The sequence below is a fragment of the Mangifera indica genome, chromosome 9 (assembly GCF_011075055.1).
Source record: "Mangifera indica cultivar Alphonso chromosome 9, CATAS_Mindica_2.1, whole genome shotgun sequence".
In the NCBI taxonomy this organism is placed as follows: domain Eukaryota; kingdom Viridiplantae; phylum Streptophyta; class Magnoliopsida; order Sapindales; family Anacardiaceae; genus Mangifera; species Mangifera indica.
The window spans coordinates 17581845-17603317 of NC_058145.1; the positions used below are offsets into that span (position 1 = coordinate 17581845).

Here is a 21473-nt window from a genome sequence, read left to right on the forward strand (position 1 = left end):
ATACAGACCTGTTATTGGACCATTGCTGCTTGTAGCCCAAGACTGGGGCTGGATAAGGTAAGGAGTGTTGGGCATTGGGAAGAGATCAATTTTGGTAAGATTTAGGGCTGAATTCAACTAGAATACAGGGCAAATAATATTGAATTTACAGAGATCAGTTTAAATAAAAAAAAAACTTTGATCGAAATTGACTAATTGAAACTCAAATTTGATTTTAAATCAATTTTACTTATAATAGGCTAGAAGTCAAATGTTCATATCACCTTAAATTCTCCTTACACTTGTCTTATTTTTCATGAGATGCCTTCGAGTAACAAAGCATAAAGCATGATGCATACATACCCTTACATAAAGGTTTGGCTAACCCTTTAACTTGTGACATGCTTCATTATGTTAGTCAATCTAACACAATTATAGTAAAATATATGTTAAATTGAATCAAAACATGATCACACTTTAAATAATTAACACAATAATCACTCAAATCTTGTTTATAAGTAACATTATCCAAAGCCTTTCTTTGCATTTGCTTATTCATAGATATGTAACATTACATCAATAAAACCATATACACCAAAAAAATAAGTATTAAATTAGGCCGGATTGATAGTCCTAGGCTTCACACATTTGGATTATATCGGTGATGAAAATAATATTTCATAATAATAATAAAACACAATCGCAATTTGGGTTCCCACATAATTTATTACAAATATAATTGAAATAGTTGAGATTCTTCATTGCCCACCAAACCCTAACCTGAATCAAGCTATTTCTATTATTGTACCCTAGCTCAAACAATTTGTCTCCATCTATACACATATATTACAAACATATGTTTGGCTAGTATTCAAAGAAAATTGATAAGATAGAATGTGAAATTTAACCAAACAAGCACATGATACCATTCTAGAAAACTTTATCATTCCCGTCATTATTGGGATATCCAAAATTTTAAAATGGGTTTTAGATATATAACATTAGTTTGATACACTTAACATTTTTAAATGAGCTTAAGTCATGTGATATAACTATAATATTGTTATAATGGTTTGATCGACGATTGAGCTATAATTTAAAACTATTAACTTGATTCAACTTTGAATTAATTTGATGTAATTATTAAATCAAATTTAATGATAATTCATGCCAAGTCTGGCATCAATTTTTTCTTCAATTGATCGATTCGATCCGAATTTTAAAATATGATAAGAAATATTTTTTTTAGTTTTAGTAAGATAAAAATAGAGATTAAAATTGAGAAATGATACAAGAAAACTAGTTGTGTGATTGAAGATGTCTTTGAGATTTAATGTTTTCTTTTTCAATTGTAATGATGTTGGTGGCATTTTTTCTACCTCTTTTATTGGGTTCTTTGAAATGCTTTAGGTTTTAGGGCCATTCATTGTTGTTCCATATTGACAGGCTTTTGAAAAAGCAACTTTTTCCCATTATATTATATTTATTTACATTCAAATCTTTCCAATTTCTATTGAAGTTACAAGAGTTTATTGGCCCCCCCTTCTCCCCCCTCAACCAAAAAGAAAGAGAGTTATTTAGGAGATCTTAATTACTAGCTTCAACAGAAAGAGAATTTGATTCCAAATTTTTCTTTTCACTTTTTGCTACCTTACTTGCTGATTGCTTTTCTACTTTTACTAATTTGACAAAGTCTCAAAAACTATGATTTGAGGTTTCCATTAAAGGTTAGAGATAAGAGAATTTTTTGATTTAATTGAGTTAGTTCGCTAGATTGATAGGGTAAGAGTTATTGGTTTTTTTTTTTTTTTTAGGTTTAAATCTTAAATTTTAGTTAAATTATTAATATACTTAAATTTAATACAATAATATATCATATAATATTAATTTTAAAGATAAAATTATTATTTTATTTATACTATTAAAAATAATCATTTGATCCAAAATTTTAGTCGGCATTACAGTTGAATGGCATTGGTGGGAAATGTGAAACACAGATCCAAAGGCGCATGGAGGATGTTAGACAATTGAAACTAGATGAGCTATCTTAAGGTTATTATATAGGCCAAACGACTATTTTTCACCCAAGGTTTGATGTTTCTCAAATACCCATCCTTTAACTATAGAAACATCAAACACTCACCTATAAGCAGTTAAAATTTTCTCAAATACTCTAACGCCTAAAAATTTTAACTGCTCATAGATGGGTGTTTGATGTTTCCATAGTTAAAAGATGGGTATTTGAGAAAACATCAAACCTTGGGTGGGAAATAGTCGTTTGGCCTATTATATATATTTTTTCGCCAAATGACTTTGTCCCACCCAAGGTTTGGTGCACACTATTTTCAACCCGTAGGCTATCAAAAATTTAAATATTTACCTACTTATTAAATTTTAATATTATTATTAAAAGTAAATTATCACTTAAAGATTTTATTTTAAAAAAAAATCTTTTTTTCATTTTAGTTTTAAAAACTAATAATTTTTTCTCTAATATTAAATTTTATAGATGTAAAAATAACTTTTTTCCTTCAAATCTAGGGTTTGTATAACTTTCATATTTTTTCATTTGACAATCACCCCTTCAACTTTCTAAAAATTTAGTTTTAATCCACTTCACCTTTAATTACCAGATTACTATTGACATCCATCTCTCTCTCATATCTCTACCATCTAATGCAAAAGTCGAACGAGATTGATCGAGATATGGTGGATTCTCGCTTGATCTCGATTGACTTTTGTGTTGAATGACAAACATATGATAGGGAAATAAATGTTATGGCTTGTGCTGGATTGTGGATATGCTGGAGATGGAAGGAGAAAGTCGTTGACGACAATCTGGAAACTTAAGGTGAAGTAGGGGTGAAACTCAACTTTTTTACATGGATAGGGGGCAACTAAATAGAAAAAATATAAAGATTATACGAAACTTAAATTTGGGAGAAGAAGTCAATTTTTAAACTTGAGAAATTTGAAACTAAAAGAAAAATTATTAGTTTTTAAAACTAAGATAGAAAAATGATTTTTTTAAATAAAATCTTTAAATGATAATTTTATCTCTGATAACAATAATAAAATTTAACAGGTAGATAAATATTTAAATTTTCAATAGTTATATAGTGAAACAGTAAGTTTGCATCAAACCTAGGTGGGAGATAGTCAGTTAGCAAAAAAATATATATAATGAGCTTAAGATAGTTTATCTAATTTCAATTTTTCTAATATCCTCCACGCGCCTTTGGATCTGTGTTTCACGTTTCCCACCAATGCCATTCAACCATTAATGCCGACTAAAATTTTCTACATAATAGTTATTTTTTAAAATCTTTTCATTACATTTTATTCTCTTTCTATTCAAAATTCATCTTTTCTTTTTTTAATGATTATTATTTTTTAATTATTTAAATGGTCGAACTCAATTTCAAAGTAATTATCTTAAATTTGTATTGAATTTAAATTAATTATTATTAAAATTCATCTCTATTTAATTCTCCTCTAATCAGTATATAATTATTTTTATTGAGATTATTGTTACGTTTAATAAGATTATAAGTATAAATTTGTTATAAAAATATGTAAATAGTATTTTTTACTATCTATTTATAATAATAGTAAATAATACTTACTAATAATGATCAATATTATTGTAATTTAATTAGATCATAATAATGGAAAATGATTGATATCAAATTTGAATTGATTTTTGTTTAAGTTCGAATTGGTTTGAATCTATGTTATTATTAATCTTATCTATAATCTTTCAATGATATTGTATTCAAGTTTAAACAAATTTAAACTAGACATACTAAATCAAGTTGATGTCGATTTGAATTTATCTTTATTAAAATTATTAATTATAAAAAATTAAAGGGATAATAAAGTATTAAAATATTATTTTTTAAATGAAGAAATTAAACTTTTTTTTTTAATTAAAAGAATTAAACTCTCAAATTTTTATATTGAAAAAACCAAATTTGTAATTTTTTTTAATTAAAAATACCTAAATAATCACCTTGCCTGAGCTACATTTAAAACAGAAGAAAAACAAACCAAGCTTTGGTACTTCAATATTGAAGTACTTAAAGTTGGGAAAAAAATACAAAAATAAGTATAATAAGATTACAGTTTCAAGATTGATTGAACTGAGATACATTGACTGATAAGAGAACTATTTTGTAAATACATGGCAATGACAGAAGACGAGGATCAATGGAGTTAAGGTGAAGTCAAAAGGGCAAAAACAGAAACGGTGGCATTAGATTACGTTTTACGTTGAAGTATACTTGTCTGTGACGTTGGGAGAGAAGATAATGTAAATGCTGTTGATGCGCGTGGGTAAAGTAATCTTAGTAAGATCCCATTGAAGACGGGTCAGATACTTTTGGAAATTGTTTGGTTGTTGTCTGAGTACACCCAGGCGTCTGCATATTTCTAAAGTACTTAAAATATGTGTACCCAAAAAGCATGGAAGGTAGAGAGAATCTAGAAAATGTGAAAAAATTGCCTATATCTTTCACATCCTCAATCAACCCCTTTATTAATTAAATCCGATATTTATTTGGTTAAAGAAATCATCGAACTTGAGCCAAAGGTGAAGCAAAGTATATAGAATATAATAGAGAGAGACTACAAGTTGACAAAATTCAAGTCATTCAACTCATTGTATCAGTTGTTGTTGAGGGGGGTTCAGTTCTCTCTCCTTTTATTTTTCGGCGCTTTTTTGTTTTTTTTTTGAGAAGAAAGATCCCATTTTTATCATCTGGGTATGTGGGATCTCTCTATCTTGTTATCAGGTACTGGGCCAGTAGATCTTAGTTTGCTTTTATTCTTTTGTTTGGTGATTATGATTGGTATGACGATCTAAGCTTCTTCTATGGCTTTTTCAGGTGTTTTGACTCATGGTCATGATGATGATGACCATGATGATTTGTCATGGAGGATGATTTGGTGAATTCGGGAGGGAGCTTTGGTAAAAGGGGTGGTGGAGGATATAGTTATGAGGTGAAATTTTATTTCTTTTGGGTTGATCGTTTGTTGTTAACAGCTGTTGTTAGGGTCTGGTTCATCTTGTGATGTTTCTGTTTGATGATTGTTTAGTGGTTTTTTTTTCTTCTTATTCTGAATTATGATTTGGGCAATTTGTGTTATGCATTGTGTTGTTAATAAGGGTTTCATGGTGTTAGTTTAATTGTTTCTTTTGTTGGGTGTTTTTTGTGTCTATTTCTAGTTTTTAGCTAAATTTTTTCCATTCCTTATCTGAAAATCTTGAATGGGGTTCTGGAATTGGCCTAAATTGTGATTTTGCTAATAGCCATTGTGTTTCTCATAGTGAATTTGCTGCTTGATTTTCTCTGTGATCTTCTGCTTTATTGCATTGCTCATGACTCCCGAGTTCAATCCTTATGGAATGTAGAATTCATTCTCATTCTTGATTATAAGTTCCATTTTAGAAGATCTGCTTTAAGATCTGGGGATCATCATGGGAATTAGTAAAAGTTCAGTTCGTATTTGCGCCTCTCTGTTCGTTGTTTAACTTTCAGAAACAAATTTTTGGTTAAGCAATTTGTTATCTTGAATCTCTCCATCAAAATGAGTAACACATCTCTCTCTGGTTCTTTTTCTAAGTACATTATAAGTATTTTCTTCTGAGTAATTCCAAGGACTACTTTTGACCAGTTAGAAGATTTTTTCTAGCTTCATAATATTTTCTTATATTTGAAGCTGCATCAAGTTTGCAAAGCAAAGAATTACTCTTATGGTTTCATGGATTGTATTAACTATGTTTCTCAGTCGAGTTAATTTAGTGCTTTTTTTGAGTCATATGCAGGAATGGGAACTGAAGTACAGTCTAAGATGTATCTACCAGTTTACTATTCCTTGAGAGATCTAAATGACAATACTGGCAGTGGTAGCTGGTCTTTATGTCAGCAAAGCAATACGTTTGGTCAGTACCATGATTTTTTCATGTCGAGGCAAGCAATAGATGTTAAGGAGGAACATGACAAGCAACAATTGAGGCAAACGATATTGAAGCATGAATCTATGTTCAAGCATCAGGTATGCTTATTAAGACTGAAGTTTTGTAATATGGTACAATAAACCCCTAGAGGCTCTCGTTTGTTCTAAAAGCTTAGTACTTGAGGTGCGGTAGTTGCATCACTTCTGAACTTATTGGTGTTTGGATCTTTTTTCAGCTCCATGAACTTCATCGTCTTTATCACATACAGAGGGACATGATGAATGATATGAGAAGCAGGGAATTAAACAAACATCTGATCCCGGAAAGACTATCACGGTCAAATCTTTATTCATCTGGATTTTCATTCACAGATGAAAAAGTTAGGCAGCATATTTCCAGTTTGTCCACGGTGGATTTGACTCATGGCAGACTGTCTATTTCTGGTGCTGACAGCTTCCAACGTCATTTTGGATCCATAAAAGAGAATACCATGCAGTCCGGTTATGGTCCTAAACAAAATGGATTAAGATTGGCGGGCTACGAGACTTCAGAATCTGAAAGCAAGAAGCATCAAAGAAGGTTAATTGATCTTGAACTTCCTGCTGAAGAATACGTTAATTATGAAAGGGAAGGTCAAGGGCTTTCTGGAATGTCAGTGGGTAGTTGTTTCCTTAGCAGGGACCATGCGATGACTCCTGAAAGAGTTGGGAATTCATCTTTTCACTCTGGTGATGGGCCTAGTCCGAGTTCATATATGAGGAAACCCCAGGGACCAAGTAATTTAAATGAACATGTTAAGGTTAAAGAAGCATCTGTCTCAGCTTCCACAAATGTTCCTGGAAATATTATCTGCTCCAACGATGAGATGGAAAGACGGTTTCCATCTTCGTATTCACATTCTAGCTTTCACTGCTTGGATAATAAATTATCCCAAGATCCCCACAAAGGAAAGGAAAGAGGGGTCAGCTTTAGCAATTTGCATTTAGAGACTGAAAGGCAACAAAATGGGTGGCCAGGGTATAACCTTGAAGCTGGTAAGGCCTAATTTTGCACTGTTGGTTTAAATTTATTGCCTCCTAAATTTGCTTGAGTTTGTAATTCCAGTGCTTCTGTCTTTTATCAGTCTCAATTACAAGTGCTGATACCCTTTGAAATTATGAACTGGCTGATAAAGAACCAATTGTTTTTCCATCTTGATAATCGTGTAGAAGTAATTATATTTTGATGAAATTGCAGAGAAAAAGAAAATGTAAAGAATAATGTCTAGAAAAATAAAACCTAAAAAAATGTTTACCTGCATCCCGATAAATAGGAGAATGATATTCCGAATGCCATTTCTACAACTTGCATTTACCTCTAAGCGGAATCTACTTCCACACTGAAGTGAATATGTATATATACATAAAGAGTTTTCTTTTACCTGGCTGAAAGGTGACTTAATGTTCATTGTGGGCAAGTATGTTCCAAATATGGCTTTATTGTTCTGTGTTAAAAGGTGCCATTTTGCTTTATTATTTTGTTTTTATTTGTTTTAGTGTCACCAAAGAGAGGATAAGTAGTACCAAAAAGTTGTTTAATATAAACTGATAGATTGATTTGGCTTCTTATAGGCCAAACTGGAAGCAATGGAGGTCCATGTCATGCGAGTTATTCTCGTGACGATTTACCTGCAACTGCTAAGTCACAGCAAGTTGAACCTAGGAACTCCAGCTTTTCAAAATTCATCTTGTCTGAAGAAAAGAAGATGGAATCACATCAGAAGAAGAAAATTTTTGGTATCGAAATATGTGAAAGTAACAATGGTGCATCCATTGAGGCCTTCCGTTTTCCTAATCAGAACCCACTTATTCCTCAATCTAATACGGCCAATTCTGATTCATCCTCCATTTCTTCTTGGAAGAAGCTTTATCCTGGCTCAAGCCATAATGTGATGACAGTTCAAGGACACCCCTTGGTTAGCACCTTTACTCAGTCAAGTAAGAGTTTGGTGACATTGATGCACAGCCCTGACCCTGTTGGACACAAATTGGGTGTCAGTAGCAGTTCAAGATCTGTCTCAAACACTAGAGCTGAAGCATCATACCAAAATGAATTGTGCTTTGGTTCTCAGTTGGAATCCAAAGAGTCATGGGTTTGCCGCTCATCAAATGGATTTGGTCACCCAAATGTCATCAGTGACAGTAGCTCTGCTTCTGAACATTTTGCTCAGCATGGTCCTAGAAACAACTTAAGGGATTTAGGCTCCATGATGGATGCAAAGTTTACAGAAGAGAAGAAAGCAGATGCAGTATCTCCAAATAGTTATCAGAATGATTCAGTTACATATGTTTCTATCAATGGGACAAAGAAGCAGAACCAGCATGGAGAATTGCCTTGGCTTAAGGCAGTTCCTTCATGCAATGGAAACTCTTCTCAGATGAATGTAGATTCATCGCAAAACTATTCCCACCAATTTGTTGATAAAACTGAAATGATGAGAAAGAGCTCCTTACAAACCTTTGTTCAGGATTCTTTGTCAGCTACGTGCGCCCTTGATGCTGAGCACTGGAAGACCGAAGTTGGTGAGTGTTCAAGCAACAGGAAAATTCCTAGGTTCTCCCATTTTGAAAAGCCTTATAAATCTAAGGATCTTGCTACCCCTATTTCCCCCTTAAAACCAAGCCATCTTGTTGCTGTTGATGGTATGAAGGCCAATGATCCAACATCACCTGAATATGGAAAGCAGCATAAAGTGGAGGATCAGATGGAGAAAGGATTAGTTAATCACAGTGCTGATTCAAGACATCATATTGATTTGAATTTGTCTGTTGTTGATGAAGAAGTTGAAGAACTGGCTCAACCAACCCTCTTTTCTTCAAGAAGCAGTCAGAAGATAGCTCTTGAGATAGATTTGGAGGTGCCAGCAGTTGGAAATGAAATGGAGATAGATTTGGAAGCGCCAGCAGTTGGAAATGAAATGGAGTTGCCTCCTGGGTTTGAACATTATAAAAGCAGCAGACTACATGTTGACAGCAGCAAACCTCCTGGGTTTGAAAATTCTGATGGCAAAGTTCAAGGACCTGTTAACTTGCTTCAAGATGTATCTAAGGAGCTGTACGAAGGACTAAGACAGGTTGCAGCTGAGGCTTTAGTAGCCATTTCATCAGCTTGTGTGCCTCATCATGATGATAGCTGTTCTCAGGAATCAGATGATTTTCCTGGAGATCCCCTTCATTGGTTCGCAGATATTGTCTCTGCTTACAAGGGTGATGTTCAGAATGAGGTTGGATCAGTTTCAGTGGATCAGGAAAGTGTTCTTGAACATACTTTTCCTATTGGGATGGATTACTTTGAGCTTATGACATTAAAACTGACTGAAACTAAGGTAGAACAATGCAGTTATGAGCCTGAAGTTTTTGAAAACTCAAAAACTGAAAACTTAATGCCTAAACGACCCCGAAGAGGTCAGGCAAGGAGAGGGAGGCAAAGGAAGGACTTTCAGAGGGACGTACTTCCTGCTCTTGCTTCACTGTTAAAGAATGAGGTAACCGAGGATCTTCAGACAATCGAAGGGCTGATAAAAGCCACTGGTGGCAACTGGAAGTCAAGTTTGGCACTGAAAAATGCTGTGAAGAATGGTGGGGGCAAGAGAAAGAGGCGATCAGTAGGTTCTGATTCTCCTCCTAATGACCCTGCAGCTTGCCTACCTCAGATTGAGCTACCTAAATGTAGCGAAGTGGCATTGGAGGAGAGAAACCTACTAGGATGGGGGAAGAGGACCAGACGTCCACCACGACAAAGGTACCCTGTTGGTAGCCCTCCTCTCTCTATAAAATAGCCAGAAACAGAAAGAATGTTTGATTTCAGAGAATCAGAATTCTCTTGGCTTTGGTGCCAGCCGGGGTTTTCCATTCCAGGGAGATTCACTTTGTACATGCTTTCATTTCTTAACCTTAATTTGGTTTCCCAGTACCTTGAGTGAGTTGTGTGTTTCATCATAAATAAGTTTCATTGTTCATCTCTGAGCTTAAACTGAAACTTCACGGCTTAATGTACTATAATTGCAGGAGTGCTCCTGAAAGTTTGGCATATAGCAAATTTTAGATTCTGGAGTTGCCCATATTTTTCCCATTGACATGCTTTGTTAGTTTGTTTACCAGCCATCTTAGCAGCCTTTTATCCTTGTGTCACTAGTGAAACTCATCTTTGTCTAATCATTGACTGTCATTGACTAGCTATATTAACATATTAAACAGTCTCTTATCAGTAAATCATCTAGGAGCCTAGATAAGTCTCCTACTTCTAAACAATAAGAAGAATTTCACAAGGTGGTTTGTTTCTCCGGCACTAACGAGATTCTTTTTCTGTTCTCTCCCTTGCCCGTCAAGCGAAAAGGATCGTTTTCTATCTAGTCAAAATAATGCTGCTAATAATTATTCTGCTTTAGTTAGATTAGAATAGTAATAAATTGTGAAAATTATGTCTAAATTAAGAATACTCAGACAAAGAGAAGCAAGATTGAGATAACACACAAGAATTATACTATTGGCAAAAATCAAGTCTTATTATATTTATAATAATTAATAATATATCAATGACACATTCAATTATTAGGTCAAATCATATTAAAAATTGTTTTTATCTTTATATCTCATTTATCTTTTAGTGTAGTGAATAAAAAATTTAATTAGCCGAATTTTTACTATTGTTTATTGTAATTTATTTTAAGCAAGAATCTAAATTAGGTAAAACATTTGGCAATGAAAACACCTCGCATTGACCCAACTATATTTTTGTGTCCTTGATAATTGGACTTACAAGCAGAATCTCACAACCCCATGTGTGAAAAACAATCACGTCAATAAAAATCTCGAATAAGATTTTGAGTCAATAAAATCAATTCATATGTGATATTGAGATTGACCATTCTGAGATAATGATTTTGGGGTTGATCATAATTGAAGATCTCATATCATGATTCATAAATTGTAATTGATTATCTGTTGATGTTGTTTCAAAGAGTGCACTAAAGGCTTTAACTGGTATAGTTTTCTTTTCCAGGAAACAGAGAACTTAGAACTTTCATTATGCAACTCCAGCAAATAATAGTCCAGTTTGTAAACTTCCTGATATTGACTCTTTTCTGGCATGCTAATAGTTGTTATAGCTTTGATGAGATTAGATAGCCATATACTTGTATGCTTCTATCAAAAACTAGTTTTCTCTTCTTCTGATTTCATGTTAAATTTTCGCTATGAATGAATAATGTAGAGCAAACATCATCAACTTCATTCTTTCTTCCACATTTTGATGAGTTCAGTCAGCCCCTTCTTAGAACTCCTATGCAGTTCTATCCGATTCCTCGCTTCTTCTCTAATGCACATCGCTTGCGATCTCAGGAACTCATTCCCCATCATCTGCCTAACTTTTTCTGCAATCTGCTCCCTCATTACTATCTGCTCACCTCCCCAGCCCCAACTTTTCTCCCATATCCCTAATCCAATACTTGTCACCAGATTTGCATTGATTTTCTGGTCTCCATGTTGAGGCCATGCTAATACTCTAACACCATGCCACATAGCCTCAGTCACTGAATTCCAGCCGCAGTGAGACAAAAATCCACCCACTGCAGGGTGTTTCAATATGCTCTCTTGGTTCACCCAGTGCTTCACTGCCACTCCCTTTTCTTTAACACTCTCCATTAGTTCATCTCCTATTACATCAACCAGTTCTTCGCCATCTTCTCGATCAACCTTCTTATCTTTAACCACCCACAAAAATTTATAACCACAACCCACCAATCCATTTCCCAGCTCTCTGAGTTGTTCCCTTGAGATAGCAGTCCTACTTCCAAAGCTAACATACACCACAGACCCTGCTGGTTGATCATCAAGCCATGTTAATGGTTGGTTGTCTTCAAAACAGCATGGTGGAAGCAGCCCAATGGCAGTCACTGATGGTAATCCTTTTATAACTTTACCACCATTTAGTGCTAGCAATGAACTTTGCTCAATGCTATCTAATGTGTTCACTAGAATTCCATCTGATTTTGTCATCGCTTTGCCATTCTCTATAATATAAGTCTTCAAGAGATTATTTTTATCTTGTAAAAGTGGTGGGGGAATCCATGATCTGGGTGTTGCTTCTAGACTTGGAATCTTGACACCATCCATTGAACCAGCTAGTATGTGGAAAGACACAAAAAGTATCAGCATTGTAGCAGATGATGTGAAGAAAATGAAGTTGGGAATTTTAAGAGCTTCAGTGATTGGAACAACTGCGGCTGTCAAACTCATGTCTGTCACAATTGCAGAAGGGGGTGGAGACAATGAACGAAGAAGGGAAGAGAGGAGTTGCGACGACTGTCGAATGACTTCAATGTGGCAGTAAAAAGGGTCATCTTCTGAACCTGCAGAAAGATTGTCGAGTGGAAGAAGATGAAGTTTTTCCTGACTAATTTGAGGGAAGGCCGAGAAAAAATGACACAAAATCTGAGACTCCGCTAGTGAGACTGGTGGCTCTCGAGTGATGAAGGTGACCTTGACATTACATGAAGCAAGTAAACCGGCAAGACGAAGGAAGGGTGTTAGATGCCCCATTCCAGAGCTTGGAAGGAGAGTAATATGTGAGGAAGGAAGAGGCCCGAGTTCATTGGTATCTGCCATTTTTAGAGTTCTAAGATGGTTTGGCTACAGAATGTATTGATGATCACTCCATAACGAAAGATTTATGTATTTATAAGTGTGTTTGGTGCTGAGTTTGAGTCAAATTTGGCGGCTTTCAGTCAAATTTGTTGAAGAAACTTAGTTTTGTGGTTAGCATGCACTGAATTTGCAAAATGTGTGAAATAGAAAATTAGTAACTGGTCAGCATTTCTACTTGAAGGCCAAGAAAGATTGACAAGAAACAATGCTTTTTCTTTTTTGTTTTCCTGGGTGACAAGGACAGACTTAATTCATATTTGGTTTGAACAAGTTAAACTTGAACTAAAACTTTAGCTTGACTCGAGTTCGAGGGTTCATCGACATTGTCACACTGAATCTTGTCTTGCCGACAATTATTCTTTTTTTTTGGTCATTTTTGTTCATCGTTAACGATTCTTCTACTTCTTGTGATCGAATTTAATCTCTAATTACTCATTCTAACTTTAAGTCAAGTTTAAACTAACTTTTGTTTAAACTCCACTTGTAAAAAGGCAATTAACAAAATAAATAGTGTTTTCATAGGGTGAACAGTATTATAACAAGATAGACAATGTTGTTCGACATGGAACAATGTCAAACTAGAGCCGAGCTGTCGAATGAGACCTTCAGTTTGAGTTTGACTCATTCAAGTCAAACATAAATTTAAACTTGAGTCAGTTTGATTTGAATCCACCCTTGATGATAGATGGACTCTTGTTATGTTAATTATCCATTAGGTCTTGTGACTATTCTCAAATGACAAAGCAAAAGACTAGAGAACTTCCTGTGAATAAGTTCCTGCTGGTTTGTGGGTAATCAATGTTGATCCAGGCTGTGACTGTAGGTAAAACTAATCAACTTCACAAATTGCAAAGCCATTGCTCGAGAAGCTTTGCTTCCCATTACTTATTTCATTCCAAAATTTTTCACCTCAGTAACATCAAAACACTCCAAAATTTTTCACTTCAGTAACATCTAAACGTGATCATACATCATTTCAGTATTCTGGTCTTACAGCATCACGAAAGGAACAGCAAGAGTGTGATGACCTTAGCCCACAAGCATGCCAGGCAAAAGGCTATTGTGTCATGCGAAAACAGATCAAAAAAATCAAATTCAAGCTAAGAATTGAATTTGTTTTTATAAACAAACCAAGTTTGTATCAATCCAAATATTCTAGCTCAACCTGGCTTGGATAAAATCTAAAGTTGAATTATTTTTTAACTGAGTTTAAATCACAACTCAAATGATCTCAAACTGAACCTTGTTGGGGTTTGACCTAGACTGAATCCATTACTAAATGTAACCTTATAGAATAAAATATTCACAGATTGTAACCCAGTAATGAGAATCCTTCTGGAAAATTACCGCAAACAATTCACAGACCAAGAACCCAACACAAACATGGAAGTATTTGAACAAGAGCCAGGACACTAATTTCATGAAGCCAAAAAAACCCAGATGGGATTTTGTGAAATTATGCTCAAAGATGCGATATGCCATGCCGATATGGTGATTCAGCCATGGCTGAAGCTCAAAACCCCTCTTGAAGAAGTGTTACATATTTGCCTGGAATTCAAGTTTGTTTCAACAATACAATAAGATGGCATAGAGATTGAGACACAAAAGACTCATACTTTTTAATTAAGAGAAATCTGTACCTGTTGTAACATTGCACGTAATGTTGTATAACTTCAGAGGATCAGGAGATTTCAAGTCTTGAAACAATTCTATGAAAATAACTGTACGTAATGAACCTTTAACAGGATCCCCGTGAATCTTTTCTGCTTTTGTGAATCCAATTCACCATTAGAAAATCCATTAAAGTAATGATAATTTGGTCTAATCAATCAACATCTCATCACTGGTTGTCTGTATTCTATCCTCCATGCTCTGAATGTTTAAGCCTGCTCCACGCCTTTTTAATTCTTGAGATCTCACAAAGTCCACGATTCTTGCCTTCAATTCTTCATCAGGTATCAACATGTCTGCCGTAAGATGGGAACGATTGAATGGATCCGTCTGCAATTAAAAGAAAATTACCAGAATATTTTTTTTACTATTTTCAATTATACACTCCATAAAACTAAGAAGCGAGGATGCATACACTATCACTGAGAAGATGCCTTTGAATAACTGGCCTGTCCACTGTGATCCTTGATGAAGGTAAGATTACTGGATCCTTCATCAAAGTATACTGAAAAAGCAACAGAATCGATGTACATTTCAGTAATCAATGTGAAGCGGATCACCTACATAAAATAGTAACAGTTACAGCTAAAAAGAAAAATTACTTGGATTGGATCTAAGAATTCATCAGGTATCTCTCCAAGGGTGGCTTCCGCATCAATAGCCTCGGAAGCAGCAGCTTTAGCTTTTGCACCAAGCTCAACAAACTCCTGAATAACCCTCCCATCTTCACCAATTCTACGAAGCACAGCAGCTGCAGCACCAAACAACTAAAGTGGGGTTGATTTGTTAGATTGAGTTACTTAACCCAAATCTCATGAGACAAAAATAGCGAACTTGAATAAAAAATTATCGTGAAAGCTTTGACTAAGCTGGATTACCTGCTCATTGTATGATCGACCATCACCGGAGATAGCAGCTGGAAATATGTTTTGCGCATCACCCCTTGCCAAATGGACATATATGTGGACAATCTTCAAATATATCAACAGAAGTTTATTAAGTTAGCTATCCTTCAGCCCATAACAATAAGAAAATTGTAAGATTCAGTAGAGAAGAGAAAAGATATCATCAAATATGCAAATGATTCAATAAATAAACATTAACCTCTGCAGAAAGTACATATAGTGACAAACACAAGAAATCGCTATGTGGATAACATGCTAACCATGATTCCTAGATAGAAACAAGACAAGACAAGAAACAAGTAGGAAAAAGACCCAGATCCCTTTAATATATCATATAACAAACGTTGCATTTCTTTTACTGTGTAATCTCAGAATGCAAATCTGTGTAACCTTATGTTTTATTCCCCACTCCCAAAAATTAAATAACGAAAGAACGTTCAACCAAGAAAAAAGTTTAAATGCTAACCTGCTTCAGCAACTGCTTTGGACGGAATTCATACTTTTCAGGGTCTTTAAGAGTAAGAGATTTTCTTTGGGGACCCACAAGTTGTAACAAAAAATAATTGAGCATGCTGGCCACTCTTTCAACCTGATAATAAAAGGGCAGAAACTTAGGTTCATTGAATATCAACTGTAGCTTTCGTATCCTTGATTCTTAATAGCTAAAATGTAACAGTGAACAGGAGAAAGATTTTACCATCTCAGGAAGTAGGAAAGGAGACACAATCTGCTCAGAAGTGAATGCTAACATGCTCACATCCTCATTGGCTAATTTCATATCAATTCGTATAATCTGAACACACAATAATATTTTTTATAAAGTTTGTGAATTCACTACATACAATACAGAAAAGTAAATAGTCACACTAACATTCTCTTGTGAATGGAACTGCCGGGTTCTCTCCTGCCTCTCTTGAGCTGGTCTTTGCTCCCATTCTGTTGTGTTTGACATCTCAGCTTCAATCTCTTTGAGTTCCAGAATTTTGTTAAGACTTTCATCAAGAAGATATATGCTATCGTTGATGAGAAAGTTCAAGAAATTCAGATAAACACCCTTTTCCTCTTCCTTTGCAATCTGAAAAATATTACAGTTAACCAAGCCAAGGGTTTGTTTATTAAAATAACAGAAGTGTTAACTTGAAATCCCCAGTGTGTAGGTAATGAATAAGAAAACTACCTGTGTCCACGCATTACGGTGACTAGGGACTTGCCATAGGTACTCAAGAAGTTCAGCAATATTGTGGCGAATGTTAAACTTATCATAGAACTGTGCAGGACAGAAAAGAAGCTATTAATAGACAAAACTCAATAAAATAAGGGTAAACAAACATCTGTGATTGTCAAAGAAACAGATTTAAAAAAAAAAAAAAACAAGGGAGTTAAAAAATTAAACAAGTTAACAACTGTCTCATGAGTAGACACACAACAAATTAAAGAAACCAACAATGAAGAATAACCACCTAGTGAGTACCATGACAATATTGACCCAAGTCCCAATGCCAAAACTAAAGATAATGATGCTTCATACTTGGCATAGAATGGCTCCTACATGGACCAACCTTGCAATACTGTTAGACATGCCATAGAACATTTATGTGTATACTCTGCAAAGATTGCCCTAGATTACCCTTATTTCTTTAAAGTCACATACACTGTTTAGATGGCCATCATCCTGTGTAACTTATGTGAACTGGGAATCACCTGTGTGTGAGAGCCTGTGAATTCAATGTCAACATATAACTTCAACAGATTCCTCACAAGATAGTCAAGAGACATTTGATGCCCTTCGAATAGAGTAGCTGTGGCAGATGATGAGCCACTGCACACAATAAATAAATGGCCAAAAATAGCTAATAATCCAGTTACCATAATTCGGCAGAAATTACCGCAAAATATATCCAAGACATAAAATCACCTTCCACGGGGCATCCAGCAGTTCAGAACTTCAACCATCTTAGCTCTGAGATAAGGGTTCCTGATAAAATTTGGACTTGCCATGAACATAATAATGAAGTTCATAAAATCATCCTGCCATACAAATCAGGAGAACATTTGTCATGATGAAAATGAGTGATTACAAAGGGCAAAACTGTTGAATAAAGAACACAACCTACCAGCAAGACCCCGTCCAACACTTTTTGAATCCGTGAGGCAAAGATAAGCAGTTCCATTGCATCTTCCACAAAATGCTCAGGCATACAAGCAAATTCCATTGGGCAAGTTGATGGCAAAGGCATTTTAAATCCACCAACCAGGTCAACCAACCAAACCACCATTAATCGATAGAACGAAAGTGCATGCTGAATAAGATCTGGATCCTTTGAAAGAAAAATAAAACAAATAAAATATATGACAAAAATGTCAGTAGGAGAGAGAATTTCTGGTTGAACAAGGCATAGAAACTACGAAAAAGGAAAAAAAAATAAAAGTTTGGCAACCAATAATTTAATGGGGAAAAAAAAACTTAAATGGGGGATATTCTGGCACACAAACTAAAAGGCAAATAATAGGTATGCATCTGACACACCAGATCAATTGACGCACCAATAAACCTTATTGGCATGACCATATTCCAAAATAATATGATTCAAACCTTGGTCAAATTACTCCAATGCTCAACAAGAGTTAAAAATTCAACAGAAAAATGTAAATGTTATTAACCAACACAGAGGTTCAAAGGTACCACAGGAGAGTAAATACACTGCGAGTGTTTTTGTATGGGTTGAGAGGAGAGGAAAAAAGAGACATGATATACCCTTAAAATCTGAGCCTCGTAACAAAGTTTTTCCTGTGAGTACAATTCAGTTTCTTCCTCAATTCGTTTTATATCCAGCTTCAATTGTGGAGTCAGCGTCTGCCCTTGCATGGCTCTTAAAGTGGCAAGTGTCTCTTCAGCTCTTGAAATGTCCTGGATAAAATAAATAATTAATAAGTTATTTTCCTATTCGTCTGTACTGCAATGCATACTTAAATAAGTTAAAACAAAAAAAAGAGTTCTGAAAGAAATAATTTTGTATTCAACACTTCCCCATGTAGAAGCCATGCAAGCAATATACCTGAACTAGATGCTTAAAGTCAGAAAATGCTTTTAGCAGGCCCAAGTTGAGCACCCTTGCAGTCATAAAGAAACATTCACAGATAAATGTATATTTAGATTTTCCTGCACCGACATTTGATGTTAGCTTCACATTCTGGAGAGAATGTTCAGATGCAAAGCTGCTGGAACTGGTGGCTTCTTGAGATCGTAGCAATCGATTCTCACCATCACTATATAGTCCAGAGACATCTGTTTTCCCAGGACTATCTTTATTAATCCATTGAGCAACTTCTTCTGATGATGCATGAAGAGCAGTCAACTCTCTGATATAGATTCAAAAAATGATTAGAAACATCAGCAGTTATTACATGTATAATCAGATAAAGATGAAAATAATTGTTTTCTACAGATAAGGCCCTCACTTTAGATCCAAACGACAACCGTAGAAAACGTATTTGGGATCAATTTTATCCCTTTTAGTTAAATTTGCATCTAAGAATGGATCACAAAGCCGAAGCATGACAGCACTAAGGTTGACAAACATGCCAGAACTTGCACAGGATAGCGGTTCAACCTAAGAAACATGTTGCATAAGATGCGTGTTAAGGAAGATTGAAGAGAGTAATTATATAATAATGACATCAAGGAAGGAAAAATAACCTGAATATGGGCCCTGGAAGAATTTTTATTTATCACCTCTCCAAGATACTCAAGAACGTGCTCCCTTGTCTCTGTATTTTTCAGAAGAGCGAGAACAACATCTCCAAGATCCTTATATAAACCTTTCATTACTGTTTTTATCATGGTAAAAGACGATGACAGATCTGCTTGTCGACGAGTTGAGGCATCAGAGAAACACTGCTGGCTGGTGATTGCAAAGAGACAATTGATACATCAATAACAAACCCTTCTTCCACAGAAAACATTGCGTCCACAACCAGTCAAATAAATTGGTTCATAAGTAAATAAAGAAAAACATTCACAACACTTAACAAAACAAACATCAAGTTAATAAGTAAAACCTCAAATTTTCCATCTTTGATTTCTTCCCAAGTCAGAACAAAAAACGCCAGCATTTTGAGTGTTCACTCCAACTCAAAAACTTAAAAAATGCTAGTTTAAAAAGAGTTCAAAAGTATCACTCACCCAACATCAGGCTGGCTCTTGAAAATAGTATGATCAGGCAAAGCGCTGACATGAAAAAAGGGACCCAAAATACTTGTCATCTCTATAACTCTCCCATTCATATAAACACTCTTGGGAATCCACCACGGATGATTCACCAAACTCTTAGCTCCAACTGGAAAACTAATCAAATACAACAATGCCCTCAATGGCTGCTGAAAATTCCCCAATGCAGAAACATTCAACACACTTCCCCTCAAATTCTCATATAACCCTCTCAAAATCGGGTCCAAACTATCCCAATCAGCTTCATCAAAGAATTCCTTCAAAAACCCCGGAGGACACTGAGCCCCACTACCACCGCTACTACTTCCTCCAAACCCGTCCATTCCTCCTCCGACCTCCGAAAATATCAATGGCAACAACGGCGAAACATTGGAAACATTCGGTTTATTACTCTTCATCTCATCACTGCCACCAAAACAATCCGGATTCGCTAAATGAATTCTACAATAAGAAACCAAAAGCTTCTTCGCTTGTCTGAACACCGACTCCAATTCGCTACGTACTTTCTTATCCTTCATATTGGCTATCTTCTTAAGTTGCTCATGAGCGCGCCGATACGAGTTGATCAAATAAGTAAACGCCGGTTCGGCCGCGGGGAAGCTGCCGGAAAGCCGGTCGATAAGAATCCTCTCCATCAAATCACAAGACAGCTTTAGGTCTCTCCCTTCACTAAGGATTTCGGCGGCGGTCAATTCGAGGTAGACGATTCGAGCATCGGCAACAGGATCGGCGGCGTCGGTCAACCGGACGAGGAAGATTTTGCGGAGGATTATATCCTCGATTTCTTCCAGCGACCTCTGCGGCTTGTGCGTTGACATTGCGCTCCGATGTTAGTATTTTTGAGTTCAGATTTTTTTTTATTTCTCGGGATACAAACGGAAATTGAGGGAAATTGAGAGAGAAAGTAAGGGGTTTTTAGGTTATCGATTCAGTGACTGATGGATGAATTGGAGAAGAAGAAATTTTGAGAGTGAAACTACGACGTCGTTAAGAATTGTACAAGAAAAAGATAACTCAGGTAGTTGTAGTTTACTTGATAATCAATCCAGGGAAGAATTCTCGTCATTCAATTATGACTAGGATTTTATGGGCCAGTTTGGATCCATTGGGCCTACTGAATTTGGGCTTGGTTTCAATTTTTTTTTAATTTTTTAAAATTTGAAAACGAATTTTGACAAATGGGAGTCACTAGTACTCGGAAGTCTATCCTCATTGCTTTGTTATTGCGATGATTTAGCAGCGTCACAATTTATATAGTAGAATTACTGCTGTAACTTTTTTTTTTTTTTACCTCGGTACAATCTTTAATTAAGACAATAAGTTTAGTTAAGTATAATTATAAAGTGGAATCTATTAAATTTATCTAAAAATTTTAATTTGGCAATAAGTGGTTATTATCCCATAAAGTAATTCTATGAAATAGAAATGAAATTATGTGAATGTAGTAAATTGAGCTCAAATTTGGGTCTTTAGCTCATCATGCTCATAGATTTAAAAAAGTTTAATTTGAAACAATTAAAATAATATCATTTTGATTAATTTATATCAAAACGATATCATTTCAATTGATATTAACTAAATTATAGTATTAAACCGAACTCAATTCAAATTTGATTCAATATTATAGTTTAACTTGAATTAAACTCTCTTCAAATTGAGCGAGGCTTATTGACCTTGAAACTAACTCGATTTCTAAGTCTAATCAACTTTAAACTGATTTAACTTAAACTTTGTTCAAATTTATCTTGAATTTAATGTGTTCAATCCTATGTTATCAATGTGACACTTTTGGTACCCGACATAGAAGACAAAAGAACCTAAAATGTTGGGAAAAGGTGTGCAAAATCTGGTCAGGAAATTTCCTGGAATCTTACAGGTTACGAATTATAAATGCTGTGACAAATATAGTTTACTATTACAATGGCTTCTTCTTCTTCTAATTCTGATTTGTTTGTATTGTATGGATGGTATTTGAATCCTGTAAGAGATTGTCTAAATTCAGAAAGTGTGGATTCGAGAGACGGATTATGCAAATTCAGGAAATATGG

General features: G+C 35.0%; 3 protein-coding genes across 4 annotated transcripts; 1 reads left to right on the forward strand and 2 right to left on the reverse strand.

Moving 5' to 3' along the window:
* The first annotated feature begins 4436 nt into the window (after nt 1–4436).
* Nucleotides 4437–10037, forward strand: LOC123224882. Its single transcript, XM_044648630.1, has 5 exons — nt 4437–4772; nt 4866–4980; nt 5807–6036; nt 6174–6972; nt 7549–10037. Exons 3-5 carry the CDS (start codon nt 5809–5811, stop codon nt 9753–9755), a joined length of 3234 nt encoding a protein of 1077 aa, XP_044504565.1. The 5' UTR covers nt 4437–4772; nt 4866–4980; nt 5807–5808; the 3' UTR covers nt 9756–10037.
* An 855-nt stretch (nt 10038–10892) lies between these two features.
* On the reverse strand, nt 10893–12610 carry LOC123224883 (UDP-glycosyltransferase 708G1-like). The gene has a single exon (XM_044648631.1). It carries the CDS (start codon nt 12580–12582, stop codon nt 11206–11208), a length of 1377 nt encoding a protein of 458 aa, XP_044504566.1. The 5' UTR covers nt 12583–12610; the 3' UTR covers nt 10893–11205.
* Nucleotides 12611–13791: 1181 nt separating this feature from the next.
* Nucleotides 13792–20452, reverse strand: LOC123224884 (probable ubiquitin conjugation factor E4). 2 transcript variants are annotated; one of them, XR_006504077.1, is made up of 17 exons: nt 19381–20452; nt 18895–19099; nt 18657–18808; nt 18254–18557; nt 17953–18105; nt 17312–17515; nt 17113–17225; nt 16899–17016; nt 16375–16464; nt 16069–16272; nt 15895–15990; nt 15664–15786; nt 15171–15263; nt 14895–15059; nt 14708–14797; nt 14262–14622; nt 13792–14169 (listed from the first exon to the last, which is right to left on the reverse strand). XR_006504077.1 is itself a non-coding variant. In XM_044648632.1 (16 exons), the coding sequence occupies exons 1-16, from the start codon at nt 20241–20243 to the stop codon at nt 14443–14445; spliced, it is 3153 nt and encodes a 1050-aa protein (XP_044504567.1). In that variant the 5' UTR covers nt 20244–20452; the 3' UTR covers nt 13792–14442. The 2 variants fall into 2 exon arrangements, 1 of the variants encoding a protein (XP_044504567.1); XM_044648632.1 differs by having other exon boundaries at nt 13792–14622.
* Nucleotides 20453–21473: the final 1021 nt, after the last annotated feature.

Coding starts and splice junctions, on each gene's coding strand:
- LOC123224882 (XM_044648630.1), top strand. CDS start 5,809: ATGGGAACTGAAGTACAGTCTAAGATGTATCTACCAGTTTACTATTCC. Junction 6,037..6,173: donor AATCTATGTTCAAGCATCAG/GTATGCTTATTA, acceptor ATCTTTTTTCAG/CTCCATGAACTTCATCGTCT. Junction 6,973..7,548: donor AGGGTATAACCTTGAAGCTG/GTAAGGCCTAAT, acceptor GGCTTCTTATAG/GCCAAACTGGAAGCAATGGA.
- LOC123224883 (XM_044648631.1), bottom strand. CDS start 12,582: ATGGCAGATACCAATGAACTCGGGCCTCTTCCTTCCTCACATATTACT.
- LOC123224884 (XM_044648632.1), bottom strand. CDS start 20,243: ATGTCAACGCACAAGCCGCAGAGGTCGCTGGAAGAAATCGAGGATATA. Junction 15,060..15,170: donor GTCGATCATACAATGAGCAG/GTAATCCAGCTT, acceptor ACCCCACTTTAG/TTGTTTGGTGCTGCAGCTGC. Junction 14,623..14,707: donor GGCATCTTCTCAGTGATAGT/GTATGCATCCTC, acceptor TTTTAATTGCAG/ACGGATCCATTCAATCGTTC.